Here is a 20,854-nt window from a genome sequence, read left to right as displayed (position 1 = left end):
GGTAGTTACCTTAACCCTTTTCGACCACACATTACGTCAGCAATTATCTCTAAATAATTATTTACTTACTTCTTTTTTATGGAAAATGAAAATATAAACAAGATTGATACAGTTTTTTTAATATTTCAGTAATTTCTTTCAAAATTATAGTTTGCTTTTTTTTGCCTGGCTACTAGTTTCTAACAAAAGTGTGAAAGCACCTTAACAAAGAACGCTCTCTGATTGGTTGCTTCTTCCTGCTGATGTAAGAGCAAGTACACACTCACACACACAGACAAATAATGCACAATTGACATGTCAGTGAAAGTCTTAGGAAATTAAAAATATACGAAATGGCGACTTCAAAAACATCAAATACATATAATCGACAAAATTGGGAAGATGCAGTAAGTATTTTACATTATTTCGACAATATTGATGTCTATTAATTTGAAAATTATTCACTGTGTTCATTTTTGTTTGTTTCATGAAGGAATTTCCAATTTTATGCCAAACATGCCTTGGTGACAACCCGTACATTCGAATGGTGAGTAATTTCCTTTATTTAACTGTTATAAATATTGTAAAAAAGTGGACTATTTTACTTTTCGTGCATTGTTTTTACTTTACTCTCTATTGTTTGATATGCGACTCAAATTAAACGTGCGATAACAATCAATGTTTGCTCAGTTTTGTTTACATAAATTGCTCTTTAAATTCTTTTGACATTCAGTGATTTTAGGATGTGTTCTCATCTACTAAAAACTACTATTTATTACTTTTTTACTACTTGATACTATTTAGAATAGTTTTTTGAGTATACCACTCATCACATTGTAAAAAAACATTAATATTAATTTTTTACATAATAATTTATTTTTTTAGAAATATTTATAATTATAATTGATTATTAATTACTATTATTTATTTATGCATCTAAATAATTAAATTCTCGTAGAACTTTCGGAAAATCATTAATTTAGAGAAGAATTTTGGTTAAAATCTCAGAAAATAATTGAATATTAGAAGAGTTATAGAAGAAATTTTTTTAAAATAAATTTAAATAATTTAGGATATCTTTAAAAATTCCAAATGCTGTAGAATTTTAATAATATTTAAATATTTCTTTTTAAAAAATATTAATTTATTATATTCCTAAAAAAATTAAGGTTTCTAAAAATTATTTTTATTACATTTTTATAAATTCAATTATCTTGAAAAGAATAAATAAAATTCTAATAAAAAACTACTTTTTTCAAATTTTCATTTATTACAAAATTTTATTAATTAAAAAATTCAATAATTCTCAAAAAATTTTATTAACTTTCAATTATTTTCAAATATTTTTATTAAATTTCAATTATTATTCAATTATTTTGAAAAAATTTAGTATTATTTTTTTCTAAACATTCTTTTAAAAAATTAAATTATATTCAAAAAATTTTACTGAAATTAAATTATTTAATTTTTGAAAAATCAAGTAATTATTTTTTTTAACAATTTAATTATGTTCAGTAAATTTTACTAAAATTCAAATTAGATTTTTAATTTCTTACTAAACGCTTTTAAAAAATTCAATTATTTTCAAAAAACTTTTACTAAAGTACAATCGTTTGAGAATTATTCATTATTTTAATTAATTTATTTTTATAAAAAATTAGATTTTTGAAAGATTGGAATTAACATTTTTTGATACCTATATATAATTGCTTTTTGCTACTTTTTAAAATTAATTAACGAAGCGAAGTCTTTGTTTTAGAATTTAATTATTTTCAATACAATTTTTATAACATTTTTCTAAAGAATTGAATTATTTTAAAAAATTTTAATAAAATTCTTCAAAAGAATTCCATTGCTTTCAAAAATTTTTTTTTCAATTCTTTATAAGAATTCAATTATTTTAATAAATAATAAAGTTCGTCGCAATATTTTCAATACAAATGCAAAAAAAATTTTGTTGGAATTAAAATATTTTTAAAAAGTTTAATAAAATTCCTCGAAAGTATTCAATTATTTTTATAAACAATCAAAGTCTTCGGACGATTTCAATTATTTTCAAAACAATTTCAATAATATTTCTTGATGGAATTAAATTACTTTTACAAATTTTCATAAAAGTTGCTAAAGAAATTCAATTATTTTAAATACAATTTTAATAAAATTTCTTAATAGAATTCAATTATTTGCAATATATATTTATAAAATTCTTCAGAAGAATTCAATTATGTATTTTCAAAAATTTTGATTCAATTCTTTATAAGTTAAGAATTGAATTATTTTCAATATAATTTTAACTAAATTCCTGGATAGAATTTTAATTTTCTTCGAAACGAGAGAATTATTTTCAAAATGTTTAATACAATTTTTTTGAAGAATTCAAAAATTACTTTCATAAATAAAATTCTTTGCAATATTTTCAAAAAGTTTTATATTTTATAAAATTCTTCAGATGAATTCAATTATTCTTAAAAAAACTAAAAAAAATTTTTTTAACTTATTTTCAATACAATTTTAAAATTTTTTTCGACGAGAATCAATTATTGTTAAAAATTTTAATGAAAGTCTTTGAAAAAATTCAAATTTATTTTCATAAATGTTGACAATAATTTTAATTAAATTTCTTTAAAGATTTTATTATTTTCAAGTAATTTAATATATTAAATTTGTTTGTCGAAATTCAATCATTTTCAAAGAGCTGAATAAAATTCCTTATAAGAATGCAATTATTTTCATAAATACATATTTTCAATACAAATTTTAAAAAAAATTTCTTACTGGAATTAAAATATTTTTAAAAAGTTTAAATAAAATTCCTGAAAATCAAAATCTAAAAAAAATGAAATACAAGAAATTGGGATTAAATTGAAGAAATCAAAATGTAATTGATGAATTATTAAAATGATTTTCTTTTCCACAGATGAAGGAGAAATACGGCAAGGAGTGCAAAATTTGCATGCGTCCATTCACAGTATTCCGCTGGTGTCCCGGCGCGAGGATGCGTTTCAAGAAGACCGAAGTTTGCCAAACTTGCAGTCGTTTGAAGAACGTTTGTCAAACGTGTCTCCTCGATTTGGAATACGGATTGCCAATTCAAGTGCGCGACGCGGCCTTAAAAATAAAAGACGATCTTCCCCGATCGAACGTCAATAAGGAATATTACGTGCAGAATATTGACAATGAAATCAGTAAACTGGATCACACATCGCCAGCGGGAGCTGTGGGAAAATCGGCAGCCGCAAGCGATTTATTAATGAAACTCGCCAGAACAAGTCCATATTACAAGCGGAATCGTCCTCACATTTGCTCTTTCTACGTGAAAGGCGAATGCAAAAGAGGCGAGGAATGTCCCTATCGTCACGAGAAGCCAACCGATCCCGACGATCCTCTCGCCGATCAGAATATCAAAGACCGCTACTACGGCGTGAACGATCCAGTCGCCGATAAACTGATGCGACGAGCGGCGGCAATGCCAAAATTGGACGCGCCCGAGGACAAATCGATAACAACTCTCTACATTGGCAATTTGGGCGAGGCAATAACCGAGAAGCAATTGCGAGATCATTTCTATCAGTACGGAGAGATTCGCTCGGTGACAATGGTCCCGCGACAACAGTGTGCCTTCATTCAATACACGCAGAGAAATGCCGCCGAAGCCGCCGCCGAGAGGACTTTCAATAAATTAATTCTGGGCGGACGACGACTCACAATCAAATGGGGACGATCTCAGGGTCGACAGGCAATATCGGCTGCTGAGGGAAGTCGAGAAATGCTGGAACCAGTTCCTGGATTACCGGGTGCCTTACCACCGCCGCCGGCACGCGCTATTGGCAGTGATTTCTTCAATTTGCAACCGACGGCCAGCATGATACCGCCGATGATGATTCCTCCGCCGCCAGTCGCTCCGCCTTTCATGTTCCCACCGCAAATTGCAGCAGCCGCCGCCGTTGCTGCCGCGGCAGCTCCAATATTCCCACCTGGAACGGCGCCGATTCACTATCCAAGTCAGGATCCTTCGAGAATGGGAGCTTCTCAGGGTATCGGTAAACCTTGGCCCGAGGAATAATTCTATCAATAATAATACATACCTTGTATATGTAAATATGCGCACTGCATACAATAAACTTAATTTAGGGGTAAGAATTAATCTTCTTTTTATTCATCCAGAGTTGGGACAAAAAATTTGATTTTACAGGGTTGCCACAAATATTTAATTTTATTTTTCCCTGACTTTTCCTTGCTTTCCAGAAAAAATTTTCACTTTTTCCCTGACCCTAAAGAATATTCTGATTCACTCTAAAAATTATTAGATACTCAAAAAAAATGTTCTATTACATTTATTTACAAATTTCTTTAATAGTAAAATTATTCAAAAGCGTCAATAACTTCTTTTTTAAATAAATATTTAATCATTATTATTTTTCTGTAGGAATTAAAATTCTTCAAAACATTCAAATTCAAACCTTTTCTTCGACTCGGAGTTATCGCCTTCTTCATGTTTTGGAATAATTTAAATTACCATAAAATTTTTCAAAAAAAAAGTTAATTATTTACAAAAATCCTAATAAAATCCTTCGCAAGAATTCAATTATTTTTACAAGTATAGGTAGTAAAATTTCTCAAAAAAATGCAATTATTTAAAAGAAATGTAATAAAATTCGTTGCAATAATGCAATTATTTTCATAAATAATAAATCGATTATATTCGGTAATTATTCATTTTTAAATCAATTTTTATTAGAAAATTCTAGAAGAATTCAATTATTTAAATTAAAAAATAAATTATTTATTGAATAACTGAATGTTGGTTAAAATTGAATTCTCATAAAGAATTTTATCAACAAATTTTTAAATAATTGAATTATTTTGATGAATTTTAATAAAATTTTTAAGAATCTACATTTTTCGAGGAATTAGATTATAAAATATTGTATCAAAAATAATTAAAATCCTGCGATGAGTTTTATTATTTATGAAAATAATTAAATTTGAAATTTTCCCAAGAATTTTATTAAAATTTTTCTAAAATAATTGAATTTCGGAGAAGAATTTTATTATTTATGAAGATAATTGAAATTTTGACGAGAATTTTTTTTTAATTTTTGGAATCGTTTGTAATTTTTCCAAAATTCAATTTTTTTTAGTATTTTTAACTAAAATTCTTCTATTAATCTAGTATTTATGAAAATTGTAAAAATTATTCATTAAATGATTTATAAGTCATAATTTTATGATAGTTCTTGAAAAATTAAGTTATTTAAAAAGAAATTATTGTCAGAAATTGAAGGTTTTGTATTAAATTTCGAGGTAATTTCATAGTTTACGAGACAAAAAGGAAAAAAAATTCAGAGTTTTCTCATGAATTTTAAAAATTCAATTTTTTCCAGTACTTTTAGTAATAATACCTGACTTTCCTGACCAATTTTACTTTTCCTGAAATCCCTGACTTCCCTGACCTTTGGCAATCCTGAACATTTTCTATTTCATTTCAACATTTTTCTGTGTATCTGTATTTTTCTGTTTTTGAATATCTTTAAACGTAAAATTATTCGCAAAATCAACAGTTTTTTTAATTAAATATTTAATTATTACAATTTTCACAGGAATTAAGATTTTTAAAAATTTACGAATTTTCAAATCCTTTGAAATTTTATAATTTATAAGAATTGCTAATTTTACTTCTCCAAAATTATTTTCAAGCTTTCAAATCAATTATTTTTTAGAATTTTAACAAAACTCTCCACAAGAATTTAATTATTTTCAATAAAATTTTAATAAAACTTTTTGACAAGAATAAATTACTTTTAAAAACGTTAATGAAATTCTTTTTGAAAGACTTGAATTAACTTTAAAAAAATTTTGGCAATTTTAATTAATTTTCTTGAGAGAATTAATTATTTTCAATGATTGTAATAAAATTATTTATATACCTAAGAATTCAATTATTTTCATAAATAATAACATTCTTCGTAATATTTTGAATAAAAATTCAAATTCTACACATGAATTTAATTATTTTTAATGAAATTTTGACAAAATTTCTCAAGATTCAATTATTTGTAAATATTTTAATGAAATTCTTCAAAAGAATTCAATTGCTTTCAAAATTTTTTTTTTCAATTCTTTATAAGAATTGAGTTATTTTCAATACAATTTTAATTGAATTCCTTGAAAAAATTTAATTAGTTTCAATAATTTGAATATAGTTCAGCGAAGAAATTCAAATCTTTTTAAAAAATTGCAATAAAATTCAATTTTCATAAATAATAAAATTCTTTGCACAGATTCAATTACTCTGAAAAAATGTAGTAAAATTCTTTAAAATTATTATTTTCAATGCAATTTTAATAAAATTTCTTGACAAGAGTCCATTATTTTTTTTAAATTTTAATGAAATTATTTGAAAAAAATTAAATTGTTTCAAAAATTGTAATAAAACTGAATTATTTTCGTAAATAATAAAATTTTTTGTACTGATTCAATTACTTTCAAAAATTGTAATAAAATTCTTTGAAACTATTGTTTACAATACAATTTTACAAAAATTTCTCTACAAGAATCAATTATTTTAAAAAATTTTAATGTAATTCTTTGAAAAAATTTAAATATTTAAAAAATTTTATCTAATAAAATTCAATTATTTTCATAAATAATCAAATTCTTTGCACAAATTCAATTACTTTTAAAAAGTGTAATAAAATTTCTTGATAGAATTCAGTTGTTTATAAAGATTTTAATAAAATTCCTTGAAAGAATTCAATTATTTTCAAAAAATTTTTCAAAAAAATCCAATTATTTTTAAATATATTTTATAAAATTGTGCAAAAGATTTAAAGTATTTTAAAAAATTTTGATTCAATTCTTTATAAGAATTCAATTATTTTCAATATAATTAAAACTAAAATCCTCGAATGAATTTGATTTTTCTTTGAAACAATAGAATTATTTTCAAAAATTTTGCTAAAATTTGTTTAATAGAATTTATTATTTTTAATACGTTAAAAATTACATTTTTATTAAAGAATTGATTTTTTTTCACAATGTTGAGTAAATTTTATTAAATTTTTTCTATTTTAAAAGATAAAATTTTTAATAACTTTTTATATTAATTTTTACATTACTTTTCGTAATTTCTCTAACTTCTTATAATTTTGAAACTGAAATAATTTAATTTTGGCAATAGAAAAAAAAGAAATTTCGAATTTTATGTAACAATATGTATATTATTATTTATAAAAAATGAAAGCTCAATTTTTATAAAATTCAGTTATTTTCTGAATTTTTAAATAAAATTATTTGCAAAGATAATTGTAATATTTTGACAGATTTTTAAGAATTAAATTATTTAAAATAAATTGAGGGCTCGGATCGAAAAACCGACGCTTGTAAACGCACAGAACATTGCGAAGCGTCGGTTCTTCGATCCGAGCCCTCAATTCTGTAAAGTTAATAAAAAACATTTTCTAATTAAATCCACAAATTTTTTTTATTACCCACAGAAACAGTTTTCAAAGAAAGTAAAAAGAGTATTTTTCCAATTTTGATAGCATTTACTAAAATAAGTTTCTTTTTTTTGTCAATATCATTAACTATAATGTAATAAAATAAAGTAAAGTATAAATTTGTATATAAAAATTACAAACTATTTTTGAAAAAGTTCAATATTTACTTACAATTATTCTTCTCTTTGACCATACAAGTGTTAAGTAAATACATTTGAAAAATTAAAGACAAAAAACAAAAAAAAGAATGTTCAAATTATAAAATAGATATTAAATGTGAGTGGGAAATGTTGTCAAATCTAGTGTCAATACTTTGCTTTCTAGACATTCTCCAACCTGTAAAAAAATTTTAATTAATATTGATCAATAAACTTTATACGTCATTTTTTTAACACTCCTACGGTTTTATCATTTTTCAATTTTGCAGGAAATAAATTTATAATTTTGTGAAAATTAATTTTGACTATTTCATTTTTACTTTTATATTAAATACAACTATTTAACTTCAAGTAATACTGGGAGTTTTATTTATATGACTCTCGAATTAAATTTTTTTAAATACTTAAATAAATGAAAGACATACCGTAGGGAGGTTAAACGATAAAAATTGTTATTGAATTGTGTTAATAATAAAACTTACGTCAGGACAGATACCAATAAGAGCATCGGCATGAGAGTAAAATTCTTCCTTTAGAGAAATAACGATGGTTTGAAGTGAACTTGTTTTATCTCTAATATAGCTGGCAACTTTTCCAATGTTTGTATTATCCAAAGCCGCATCTATTTCGTCTAATACGAAGAACGGCGCCGGTTGGAAACTGAAATTTCAAAGTAATAATTTTTAATTCGTACAACTAAATAAGATTAATAATTAATTAAATATAAATAAATAATAATAATAATAACAGGGCTCGGATCGTCTTTAAGATTCAAAAAAAGTCGCTTTAGTCGCATAAATTTACAACAGAAGTCACGAAAAGTCGCATAAAATTTCCAAAAAAGTCGCATGAAATCTTAGAAAAAAAACGACAAAAAGAAAACACAAAATTGTAAAAGAAATCACATTTCTCGACAACAGATACATTAATATTAAACAATACGGAATAAAATTTAATAAAATTCATAGCAAAATTTTAATTAGGTATTTTTAACATTTTTTTAAAAAAACTCTCTTTAAAATGTCAATTATTTTTATAAATAATAAAATTCTTCTTCGAAATGCAATTATTTAAAAAAAATTTTAATAAAATTCTTCTCTGAAATTCAATTATTTTCAAAAGTAATAAAATTCTTCTCTAAAATTCAATTATTTGCAAAGAATTTTAATAAAATTCTTGTCAAAATTTCAATTATCTTTATAAATAATAAAATTCATTTTAGAAATTCAATTATTTTCAAAAGTAATAAAATTCTTCGCAGAAATTCAATTATTTTCAAAATTTTCTTTAAATTTCTCGTCAAAATTATCATTATCTTTATAAATAATAAAATTCATCCTAGCAATTAAATTATTTTTAATTTTTTTTAAATTTCTCGTCAAAATTTTAATTATCTTCATAAATAATAAAATTCATCCTGGAAATTCAATTATTTTCATAAAAAATAATTAAAAATTTTTTTTTATAAAGTCTTATAATATAAAATAATGATTTTAACACTCAATCCTCTTTAATTATTATAAAACATGAAGACATCGATTGCTCCGAGTCGAAGACTCGGAGTGATCGATTTCTTCATGTTTTATAACAATTTTTTATAAGTTGTTTAATTTCAAAAAGGTTTGAATTTGAATCTTTTGAAAAATTTTAATTCCTATGGAAAAATAATAATTAAATATTTATTTAAAAAAGAAGTTATTGATGTTTTCGAAAAATTTGAAAGAAATTTGTAAATAAATGTAACAGAACATTTTTTTGACTCAAACTTTTTCCTTTAAATTTAAAAAAAAAAATTTTATTTCAGTCGCATTTTACTAAAAAAAATTTTGAAAAAGTCGATTAGTCGCATTTTTTCACAAAAAAGTCGAAAAAAGTCGAAAAAGTCGCACAATCCGAGCCTTGTAATAAATAAACAAATTTGGAATGGCTCCTAAATAAAAACACGTGATTTTGTATTAATTAAATTCCTTGGAAGAATTTAATTACATATTTTCAAAAATTGTCTAATAAAATTCTTCGAAACAATTAAATTGTTATTAAAAAATTTTTGCTAAAATTTTCTATGAAAGAATTAAATTATTTTAAATTGAAATTGAAAACTAAATTTACCTGTGAATTGCAAACAATAAAGCCAATGCAGCAACAGTTTTCTCTCCTCCCGAAAGATTAGACATTGGCTGGAATCGTTTACCAGGAGCAACACAATTATAATTAATTCCATCCAAATAAGGCTCTTCTGGATTTTCCGGACCCAAGAATGCTTGGGCAGATTGATTTTTTGCCAAACTCTGATAACATAAAATAATATATTTAAATAATTGTAACGTTAAATAAATATTGTTTTTAATTTTATAAAAATTTACTCTATTTCGAAATGACAATGTTTCATTTCAATATTTTTGTAAATATTCATAAAAAAAAACTTACCTTATAAATAGGATCAATTTCGTTAGCAACGTGTTCGAAACATGCCATAAATCTGTCGTGTCGTTCCTTCTTTACTTTTTCGAATTGTGTTTTTGCTTTTTTCGCCTTTTTACGCGATTGCTCGAACTCTTCATTTGTCTCGTGTAGTTTCTCTTTAGCCAAATATAATTTTTGAATCGCCTAAAACATTTTTTTTTATTTATTGAATTTATTTTTTCGGATTTATTGGATAAAAATGAAATCAAATGCAATTTCCCTTAATGTAAATAAACAAGTATTTTTATGCTTCATTATAATATAGTCACAATTTACCTTCATGTTCGGAGCTTGAATACGTTGGATTGTATTCTGAAGATCGTTGATAGATTTATTTAATTTATCGTAACTCTTTTTATAATCATCTTCATCGATATCTTTCCAATGATCCGAGAGTGAAGAATAATCAATTGTAATTCTACTCTCACGCTCGTATTGTTGTTGTGTACTAACATTCGCATCATTTGTTGTATCATTGTTTGTCTCGCCAGCAATATCCTCCATATTTCCGTAAAGCATCGGAATTGCAATATCCTCCATCTACGAAAAATAGAAATGAATTCAAAAAATTAGATTTCTAGCTGTAAAACAATTTGGAATCACGTAAGAACAGAATATCTCGATTATTATCATTATATGATTATAATTTAAAAAAATTACCTTGCAATTCATGAGAATATTATGTCTCTCGGCTTTTCTTTGTTCGATTTTATTTTCCACGGAATTCAGTTGCTTTTGTGCGGCTTGAATGTCTTTAGTTATTGAACCAACTTCCCGACGACATTTACCAATTTCTTCATCTTTAGAATCAACTTCCATTTTTTTCGCAGTTCGTTGTGATTTCAATTTTTCCATTTGCGTCTCGTCATTTTCTATTTCTGCCTTTTGATTTGATTCCGTTTGTCGTGCCGATTCTAATTTATCCTCAGCGTCTTGAACCGCACGTTCCCATCTTAATACATTACCTAAAAAAAATCGCGTTTAATTATAAATATAATTATTTAATTATAAACACAGAAATATAAATACAAATACAAAAAAAAATTTCAAATATAAAAATAAATTAAATTTCAATTTACTTTCTGTATCGCGTTGTTTCTCAAAATCCAACTGATTGTAAATTCGATTACACTGATTCTCAAATTCCATACGTTTTTTCGCACGTTCTTGCTGAGATCTAAAAAAACATTTTTTTTTTAATAAATAATTTTAGTTCTTCTGTTTAATTTTTTTTGTTTGAAATTTTAATTTCCAATCACCTCAATTCACGTTCCTCGTATTGACGAATATTTGAAACGCCAATTTGTTCACAGAAACTTGCAAATACGTCATCTTCGACGTTATTCATTTTCTCCTTAACGTTTTGTATTTTCTGATCTCTCTCGGACATTGTATTCTCAATTTCGGTAATTTTTGGCTAAGAAAATTAGAAAATAAACAATGTTAGTAAAAAAATGCCAACAACAGGACAGAAATTTAGAAAAAAGAATTTCTTACCCCGAATTTATCCATTTCACCTTGTAGTTTATTCAATTCAGTTTCCAATTCAGAAATTTGTTTTTTCTGAAAGAATGATACGAAAAATGAGAAAATGACAAAATTTAATTTCAATTTCAGTTTTTTTTTTAAATTTTAAAAAGGGAATAGAATAAAAATTTATTAACTTACGGTAGCAACTAAATCGCTTTTATTGTACTTCAAACGTGTTTCTAAACCTCGAATTTGTGACTCAACAGTGTTAAGTTCAGATTCCTTACGTGATTTTTTAAGCATTTCTCTCAATTCTTCTGTTAATCGTTCCTAAGAATGAAGATAATTTATTAATTAAAAAGCTAAAATTAGTAGAAATAAATAAATTAATAAATTAGTAGAAAATTTAATATTTTTAATTACCTTTTGTGATTTGAGTTGTGCCATTTGTTTTTCGTCCCATCTTTTGGCTTTTTTTGCCAAATCCAAACTACCACCGGAAATAATACCGGCTTTTTGATAAAATGTTCCATCGAGAGCGACACACTGGGGAAATTATTGAAAATATTAATTTCATTAATAAAAAATATTAATAAAACTATTCTATTAAAATAAAATATTAATACAGTATTTTATTAAAACAAAATATTAATAGAATATTTTAGTAAAACGAAATATTAGAATGTTTTAGTAAAACGAAATATTAGAATATTTTAGTAAAACAAAATATTAATAAATGATTTATTTTATTGAAAATAAATATAAGAATTTGTAAAAAAATGTTTAATATTCACAACTTACATCGTATCGGGCTTTTTTATCCATTTCGTAAGCGACTTTATTAGCGTCTTCGGGAGTTTCACAAACGAGAGCATTATTCGTCGCGAAAAGAACAGCTCTATCAATATCCTTTGGCGAAAAACGAAGTACGTCGTAAAGTAATTTGACATTTCTTGGCTCTTGAATGTTTCTAGCGGAAACAAAATGAGAAAACTTATTGTAAAATTATAATTTTCATTTTCATTGATTTTTGGATAAACACTTCGGCAAAATTATTTAAAAAATTGAGAAACAAAGAAGCAAACAAAAACTATCTTCGAACTGAGAAGACATTATCGGTATACAACGATTATTAATATTGATTAATAGTATTTACCGAAGACGTTCTTTGAGAGGTTTCGCCTGAATGTAATCTAAGGGTAAAAATGTTTCCGGCTCGAGATATTGCTCCTTCAAATATTGAATACATTGTCTAGCGGTCTTCTCTGTATCCACAACAATAGCTTCCATATATTTTCCAAGAACTTTCGTAATTGCGACATTGTACCGTTTGTGAATTGGTTCGCACATATTATACATTCGATCATACTGAAAAAGTACAATTAAAAGTTTAAAAATCGAAAGTAGATTCGATTAAGTATGAATTCTGATTCTTTCTCTTAAATTCTACTTAGTAAGGGAGTTCAATTGTAATAGAATTGAATTTTAATAGAGTTGGATTTAATTTTAATAGAGTAGAACTTAATTTGTAAAATTCAAATTTATAGAATTCAAATTTATAGAATTCAAATTTATAATAACTTAATTTTAATACAGTAGAATTTAATTATAATAGAACAGAGTTGCCACAAAAAATTATATTTTATTTTTCCCTGACTTTTACCTGAGTTCCAGACAAAATTTTGACTTTTCCAATATACAAATTTCTTTAATCGTAAAATTATTCGAAAACATCAATAACTTCATTTCTAAATAAATATTTAATTATTATTATTTTTCCATAGGAATTAGGATTTTAAAAAAATTTCAAATAGATTTCTTCATGTTTTATAATAAATAAAGATGACCGAGTCTTCTTCAAAATTATTTCCATCATTTCAATTTAAATATTATTTTCTACAATTTTTAGCTAAAATTCTTCTTTAAATCAATTATTTTCAATAATTTTTTAAAAAGTTCTTCTTTGAGAATTTTTAAAACCATTTGTTTAAATACAAAAACAAATAATTTATTAAATAATCGAATGTTTCTTAAAATTAAATGCCCATAAAGAATTTTATCAACAAATTTGTAAATAATTGAATTCTTTCGACGAAACATTTTTAAGAATACTAACATTTTTGGAGGAGTTCGATTAAAATTTTATTAAAATAATTGAATTCCTAACAAGAATGTTATCATTTATAAAAATCATTGAATCCTTGAAAAAATTTTAATATTTATCAAAATAATTGAATTATTGCGAAGAAATTTACAAAAAATGACAAAGAATGTTATCATTTATAAAAATCATTGAATCCATGAAAAAAATTTTAATATTTATCAAAATAATTGAATTATTGCGAAGAAATTTACAAAAAATTTGAAAATAATTGAATTCTTCTATAGTTTTATAAAAATAATTAAAATTTTGACGAGAATTTAAAGAAATTTTTTAACATAATTGAATTTCTTTGAAGAATTTTATTACTTATGAAAATAATTGAATTTCTGCAATCATTTGTAATTCTGGACGAGAATATTATTAAAAGTTTTGAAAATAATTAAATTCTTAAGAGGGAATTTATTATTTATGAAAATAATTGAATGTTTATCAAGATTTTACTCAAATTTTTGAAAATAAATGAATTCTTGACAAGAATTTTACTAAAATTTGTTGAAAACAATTGAATTATGTCGAGAAATGTTGTTTAAAAGGTATTGAAAACAAGTGAATTACTAATTGCGAAGAATTTCGTTATTTCTGAAAATAATTGAAATTTTGCTAAGAATTTTAGTAAAATTTCATTCTACATTAATTTTTTCGAGAAATTCAATTAAAAAATATAATTCTAAATAATTGAATTCGTATAAGCAATTTCATTAAAATTTTTGAAAATGAATTTTTTAAAAAAATTGTATTAAAAATTGTATTGTAAATAATTAAATTGTTTCCAAGGATTTCATTAAAATTTGTTTAAATAATTTAATTTTATCGTCAAATTTTATAAAAATAGTTGAAAGTAACTAAATATTTGCGTTGAATTTTATTAATCTTTTTTTAAAAATAATTGAATTTATTTAAAAAATTTTATTAAAGTAGTAAGTAATTAAAATAATTGAATTGAGGAAAATTTTTTGAAAGTAATTGAAATTTTGCCAAGAATTTTATTAAAATTTTTAAAAATAATTGAATTTCGGATTAGAATTTTATTATTTATAAAGATAATTGAAATTTTGTCTATAATTTTTAAAAATTTTGAAACATAATTGAATTTTTGCGAAAAATTTTATTACTTTTGAAAATAATTGAATTTCTGCAATCATTTGTAACTTCTCCAAAATTCAATTTTTTTAATGTATTTAACTAAAATTCTTCTATAAATCCAATATTTTTAATAATTAATTAAATATATATATATTAAAAAATTGAACTACTTTCAGAAGAATTTAAATTATTAAAATTTTTCAGAAATCCAAGTTCTTTAAAATTTCTAATTAAATTCATTTGAAATTGAAATTTTCTAAAATTTCAAATTGAAACCTTTTGAAGTTTTTTCTTTTTATGGAAATTGTAAACTCAACTCTTTTAAAATTCAATTAAATTTGAAATATTTAAGTAAAATTATTCATTAAATAATTAATAATTTTATGATTGTTGTTCAAGAATTAAGTTATATTTAAAAAGAAATTCTTGTCAGAAATAGAAGAAATGGAAGGTTTTGTTTTACAATTCGTGGTAATTTCATAGTTTTTGAGACAAACAAAAAGATACCAAAATTCAGAATTTTCTTATGAATTCTAAAAATTAAATTTTTTCAGTACTTTTAATAAAAATCCCTGACCAATTCTACTTTCCCTGATTTTTCCTTGACCTGTGGCAACCCTGTAGAATAATAGAATTAGTAATTAAAAGTAAAAGAAACTTACGACTCCAGGAAAGAGTTTCTTGAAATTCTCAACAATTTCCGTCTTCTTCTTAGTTCTTGACACTTCGTGCTTGTCAACTTTCGCATCTCCCAATTGCTCGGAAATATTTTCCAATTCACGTTGAAGATTTTGAATTTTATCCTTCGATGTTCCAACATCACTTTGCAAGTCGGTCCTCATTTTCTTTTGCTCCTCTAAAGCGGCTTCGGATGTTCTAATATGTTCCTCCAATTTCTCAACTCTCTTCACTGCCTCATCTCGCATATGTCTCTTTTGTTTTATTTTATTTTCAATATCAGTTTTCTTTCGCCCCTCATTATCAAGTTTATCTTGATCCGACTTTTGCTCACGATTAATGGAATCAAGTAATTGAAGATATCTCGCCGATTGTTTCCCTGCTTCTTCCTTCAGACGATTATATTCCCGAACTTGTTCGTCTTCAAGTTGAACGTCTCTGCCTTGCGATTGTGATTGACCGGCAATGCTTGCCTCATAAGTGGCCTTTGCTTCCTCAACTTGACGTAATTCCTCCTGTAATTCGTTTATATCTTTCTTGTGCGCCTCATCGGCGATTCTTGCCTGTGCCAATGATTTACGGGCAGATTCAACTTTTTTCTGCATATGCGCAACGCGTTCTTTTGCTTTAATGAATGTTGGTCTCTTCTTTGTTATTTCGACTTCCATTTCACGAATGTCCTGTTCAATTTTTGCGAGATCTCTTCCTAGCTTGCCAGACTCTTTCTTTTTATCTTTCAACACTTCCTCGGCTTTCTCGCGTCTTTTCTCGATTTTTTCCACCTCGTGTTGTTTCTTCTTTTGCGTCACTTCTAAATTCTCGATTTCTTTCTCATTGTGGAATAAACGAAAGAGTTGCAATTCGATTTGTTTTTCTCCCTGTAAAACATTGGGAAATAAAAGAAGGAAATTCTTTAAAAAGATATTTGAAAGTAAAATAAATGTTATATTACGTATTCTTCTTTTAAGCGCTGATATTTTTCGGCTTCCTCTTTCTCAAGTTTTGCTTCCTTCCTTTCAGCGGCGATACCTTTTTTCTTTTGGTAAGAAAATTGTGTTTCTTCCTCTGCCCGTAACATTTCTGTTCGTAATCTATTTTCACAAATTATTAATTATGAGGTATCGAAAAATTCCAACAAAAATAAATCAAATGAAAAGTAAAAAAATAATTAAAAACAAAAATCGAAAATATAAAAATAGTAAATAATATATTTACCGTTCGTATTCAGCTTTCAATAAACCGGAATTGCTAATTTCTTCAAATAATGCAGTTCTTTCTTTTGGATTTTTCATAGCTATTGATTCGACAGCACCTTGGAATACAAGGAAATTTTTTGCCTTTACGTTTATTCCTAATTGTTCCAATTCCGATAAATATGTCTGACTGGTTACAACCTAAAAGTTTCAACTCATTAATATATTTGTGTTCAATGCATTAAATAATTTTTATACAATTAGAGGGATCACAGTATATTTTTCCCTTAAACTATGTGAAAAATAGAAGACAAAAAAATTATATTATTATAATTATAAAAACAGCAATTAATTATTATTTTATTATATTATATTTTCAAAAATTTGAATAAAATTCGTCGCAAAAATTCAATTAAGTATCTTCGTAATTAACATCAATCTTTACAAAAATCCAATTATTTTCATAAAATAACAAAATTCTTGGCAAGAATTCAATTAATTTCCATAAATAACAAAACGATTTTCAGGAATCCAATTACTTTTAAAAACTTCAATAAAATTCTTGTCAAGAATTCAATTATTTTCATAGTTAACAAAATTCTTCGCAATTAGATATTCAATTATTTTCAAAAAATTAAATAAAATTCTTGTTAATTCAATTATTTTTTAAATAATAAATCCCTTCACAAGAATTCAATTATTTAAAAAAAAATTTGAATACAATTTTAATTAAATTTCTTGAAACAAAGATTTCAATTATTTTCAACTATTTTTATAAAATTAGACGCTAAAATTAAATTATTTAGAAAAAAAATTTAATAAAAACCTTCAAAACAATTCAATTACTTTAAAAAAATTTAATAAAAACCTAAGAAACAATACAATTATTTACAATACAATTTTAATAAAACTTCTTTATATAAATCTCTACATAAATAAATTAGTTTCAAAAATTTTAATTATTTTGCAAATTTCTAATAACATTTATGTCAGGCATTCAAATATTTTAATAAATAAAAAATTCCTTCGCAAGAATTCAATTATCTTCAAAAGTAACACATTTTTTTGCAGGAATTTAATTATTTTCAAAAAATTTAATAACTCTCGACAAGATTCAATTATTTTTAAAAAAATTACCGAAATTCTTCGCAAGATTTAAATTATTTTCAGAAATAACAAAATTCAACGCAAAAAATCAATTATTTTCAAATATTTTAATAAAATTTCTCAACAAGAATTAAATTATTTTCATAAATTGCAAAATTATTCACATAATTTAAATTATTTTTTAAATAACAAAATTTTCCCAGGAATTCAATACAATTTTAATTAAATGTTTATACAAGATTCTAGGTAAATATTGTAATTTGTAATAAATTATAATAAATCAAATTCATCCAAAAAATTCAATTATTTTCAAAAAATTGAATATGACTTTTTGAAACAACTCAAATCGTTTCAAAAATTTTGACAATTTTAATTAATTTTCTTAAAAGAATTAATTAATGTCAATTATTTAAATATAGTTGTTTATTGAAATTTAATTATTTTCAAAGGTTTGAATAAAATTTATTATATTAAAATTCAATTATTATTTCGAATGCGTTTTTAATTTAATTGCTCTAGAGAATTTAATTATTATCTGATCAACTGAATTTGAGCTGAATTATAAATAAGATAAATTACAGAATTTAAAACATGATTAATTTTGACGATTCAAATTCAGATTTTAATCGTTGAAAGTTTCAACAATTTAAAATTTTAATTTATTGAAATAATAAATGCATTCAAAATTTTTAAAACTGGTTTTGATTGAAAAAACTATTAAAATTTTCTGATTTCGTACTCCATTTAATTAATTTTAAAGAAGTATCAAAAAGTTGCTTAAAGACAGAAAAAAGTAGTACAAAAGTAGCTATCGAAAAGTTAAACTTGACGACTCAATTTTTTAAAAAATTTTTTAATTACATTCAGAAATAGAATAATTTTTCAAAATAAATATTTTCTATTTTATCTTTTTTATTTTATTTAATTTTAAATCAATATTTTTCTTAGAAAGTTCTATGATAATTCAATTATTCAAATACAAAAATAAATAATTTATTGAATAATTGAATATTTCTTAAATTTTAATTTTTTTAAATAATTGCATTTTTACGAAGAATTGCATTAAAATTTTTGATAATTAAATTCATTTTTTAAAATGATTGAATTTTTTTGACGAATTTTATTCAAAATTTTAAGAATAATTGCGTTTTTAGAGGAATTAATTTAAAATTATATCGAAAGTAATTGAAATCTTACGAAGAGTTTTATTATATTTATGAAAATAATTGAATTTTTATCAATGAAATTTCATAAAGTTTTTTAAATAATTGCATTCTTGAGAAGAATTTAAAAAAAATCTTTTTAAAGAAATGATTTTTTTTTAAAAAATTGTATGAAAATTGTATTTTAAATAATTGAATTTCTTTGAAAATTGTATATTATTTATAAGAATAATTGAATTGTTTCAAAAAATTTTATTAAAATTATATTGAAAACAATTCAATTATTAGAGAGAATTTGATTAATTTTTTTTTAAATAATTGAATTCTTTTAAAGAATTTTATTAAAATTTTTTGCATTTTTCGCGGAATTCATTTAAAATTGTATTAAAAATAATTGAATTCTTGCAACGATTATTATTAAAATTTTAAAAAATAATTGAATTACTGAGAAATAATTTAGTTTTTTCGAAAAATATTAGGAAAATTCTGTTTTAAATAATTGAATTCCTGTGAAAATTTTTTTATTTCTGAAAATAATTGAATGTTTGAGAAGAATTTTATAAATATTTTTTTTAAAACTAAGTATTTAATGCTTTTGGGAAATTTTTTATTATACAATAGTAGATATTAAAAATCATTGAATTAGGAAAAATTTGTGAAAATAATTGAATCGTTTTAAAGAATTTTATGAAAATTTTTTGAATTTTTTCCAAGAACTTTATTAAAATTTTTTTAAATAATTTTTTTATTTTAACTGTTGACCAATTTAAAGTAGTGTAAATTCTCAAACATGGAAAAAAGTAGCTTTTAGTGTAACAAATAAAAAAAAGTATCCAAATAGTAGCAAATCGTTAAAAAAGTAGTAAATAGTATGTTTTAGTAGATGGATTTGAAGTTTACAAAAAAGTGAAATAGGTGAAAATTAACGGGAAAATTAAATAGGTAGCCAAATTTAAAAAGGGTTTTTTTTTGTTAGGTTTCTTTTCATCTTTTGAAATAGGTGAAAGTTAACGGGAAAATTAAATAGGTAGCAAAAGTTAAAAAATGTTTTTTTTTTGTTAAAAAAAGAAAAAAATTTGCGAAAAGGTGACAATATGTGATCCCTGTAATTAGTAAAATAAAAGTAACAATTTTTTAAATATCTTTAATCAATGTATTAACTTACACTTCCATTTATACGATGTTCGGAGGAAGAGCCTTGCACTGAACGCATAAAACTCTTTTCATTACCGTCCTCAAGTAAAAATACAGCTGTTACTGAAGCACTAAAATAAATAAAGATCTTCAATTACAAACGACAGTCATCTAGTAAATTTTTCATTATAAAAACAGTTAAAAAAACATAAAACACGAGTTCATAAATATTACTCTATATAATAATCAGTACTGATAATAATTATCACGAAGGTATTTTAATAACAAACAAAAGCATTACCTTCGAGCAACTGGCATTCCAATAGATGCTCCATGAATAAGTTCACTAAATCTTTTTACTCGTAAACTGCTTGTTTTTTCACCCATAACAAAACTGATAGCGTCCATGAAATTCGATTTTCCTTAAAATTACCATCAAATAGAGACAATTAATAACTAAATAAACCATAATTCAGGTGAGAAAAACAACTGAAATTGGATGATAACCTACCGGATCCATTTGGTCCCACTACCGCTGTAAACGGTTTCAATGGACCAATTATAAGTTTTCCTTTATAAGATTTAAAGTTATCAACTTCAATATGCTTTAAAACTGCAGGCATGATGAAAAGTGCACCCGCAAAATCACTAAATTCAGAAAAATAATTTGATTCGCGCCATAAACTGATACACAAAATCTACCAAACACCATAAAATAAATATTAACAAACAGTGACGACGTGAAGAGAAGAAGAGCATACAA

At 23.7% G+C, this 20,854-nt stretch overlaps 2 protein-coding genes across 2 annotated transcripts; one reads left to right on the top strand and one right to left on the bottom strand.

The window, feature by feature from the left end:
* Positions 1 to 235: 235 nt before the first annotated feature.
* On the top strand, positions 236 to 4,119 carry LOC122511774 (pre-mRNA-splicing factor RBM22). The gene is made up of 3 exons (XM_043627251.1): positions 236 to 386; positions 473 to 526; positions 2,897 to 4,119. The coding sequence occupies exons 1-3, from the start codon at positions 333 to 335 to the stop codon at positions 4,040 to 4,042; spliced, it is 1,254 nt and encodes a 417-aa protein (XP_043483186.1). The 5' UTR covers positions 236 to 332; the 3' UTR covers positions 4,043 to 4,119.
* A 3,502-nt stretch (positions 4,120 to 7,621) lies between these two features.
* LOC122511759 (structural maintenance of chromosomes protein 1A) lies at positions 7,622 to 20,831 on the bottom strand. The gene is made up of 19 exons (XM_043627226.1): positions 20,603 to 20,831; positions 20,393 to 20,513; positions 20,123 to 20,222; positions 16,710 to 16,888; positions 16,447 to 16,585; positions 15,479 to 16,372; positions 12,726 to 12,937; positions 12,371 to 12,539; positions 11,993 to 12,115; positions 11,768 to 11,899; positions 11,597 to 11,662; positions 11,359 to 11,516; positions 11,179 to 11,276; positions 10,760 to 11,064; positions 10,376 to 10,639; positions 10,064 to 10,243; positions 9,746 to 9,924; positions 8,119 to 8,296; positions 7,622 to 7,814 (listed from the first exon to the last, which is right to left on the bottom strand). The coding sequence occupies exons 1-19, from the start codon at positions 20,712 to 20,714 to the stop codon at positions 7,749 to 7,751; spliced, it is 3,675 nt and encodes a 1,224-aa protein (XP_043483161.1). The 5' UTR covers positions 20,715 to 20,831; the 3' UTR covers positions 7,622 to 7,748.
* Between the last annotated feature and the right edge of the window lie 23 nt (positions 20,832 to 20,854).

Source organism: Leptopilina heterotoma, unplaced genomic scaffold (assembly GCF_015476425.1).
Source record: "Leptopilina heterotoma isolate Lh14 unplaced genomic scaffold, ASM1547642v1 Lhet_121, whole genome shotgun sequence".
NCBI lineage: Eukaryota > Metazoa > Arthropoda > Insecta > Hymenoptera > Figitidae > Leptopilina > Leptopilina heterotoma.
Note: the sequence above shows the minus strand (reverse complement) of the source record. Positions and strands in the feature narration are given on the sequence as shown.

Coding starts and splice junctions, on each gene's coding strand:
- LOC122511774 (XM_043627251.1), top strand. CDS start 333: ATGGCGACTTCAAAAACATCAAATACATATAATCGACAAAATTGGGAA. Junction 387..472: donor GACAAAATTGGGAAGATGCA/GTAAGTATTTTA, acceptor TGTTTCATGAAG/GAATTTCCAATTTTATGCCA. Junction 527..2,896: donor ACAACCCGTACATTCGAATG/GTGAGTAATTTC, acceptor TCTTTTCCACAG/ATGAAGGAGAAATACGGCAA.
- LOC122511759 (XM_043627226.1), bottom strand. CDS start 20,714: ATGCCTGCAGTTTTAAAGCATATTGAAGTTGATAACTTTAAATCTTAT. Junction 16,373..16,446: donor AGCGCTTAAAAGAAGAATAC/GTAATATAACAT, acceptor AATGTTTTACAG/GGAGAAAAACAAATCGAATT. Junction 10,244..10,375: donor TTCAAGCTCCGAACATGAAG/GTAAATTGTGAC, acceptor AAAATGTTTTAG/GCGATTCAAAAATTATATTT.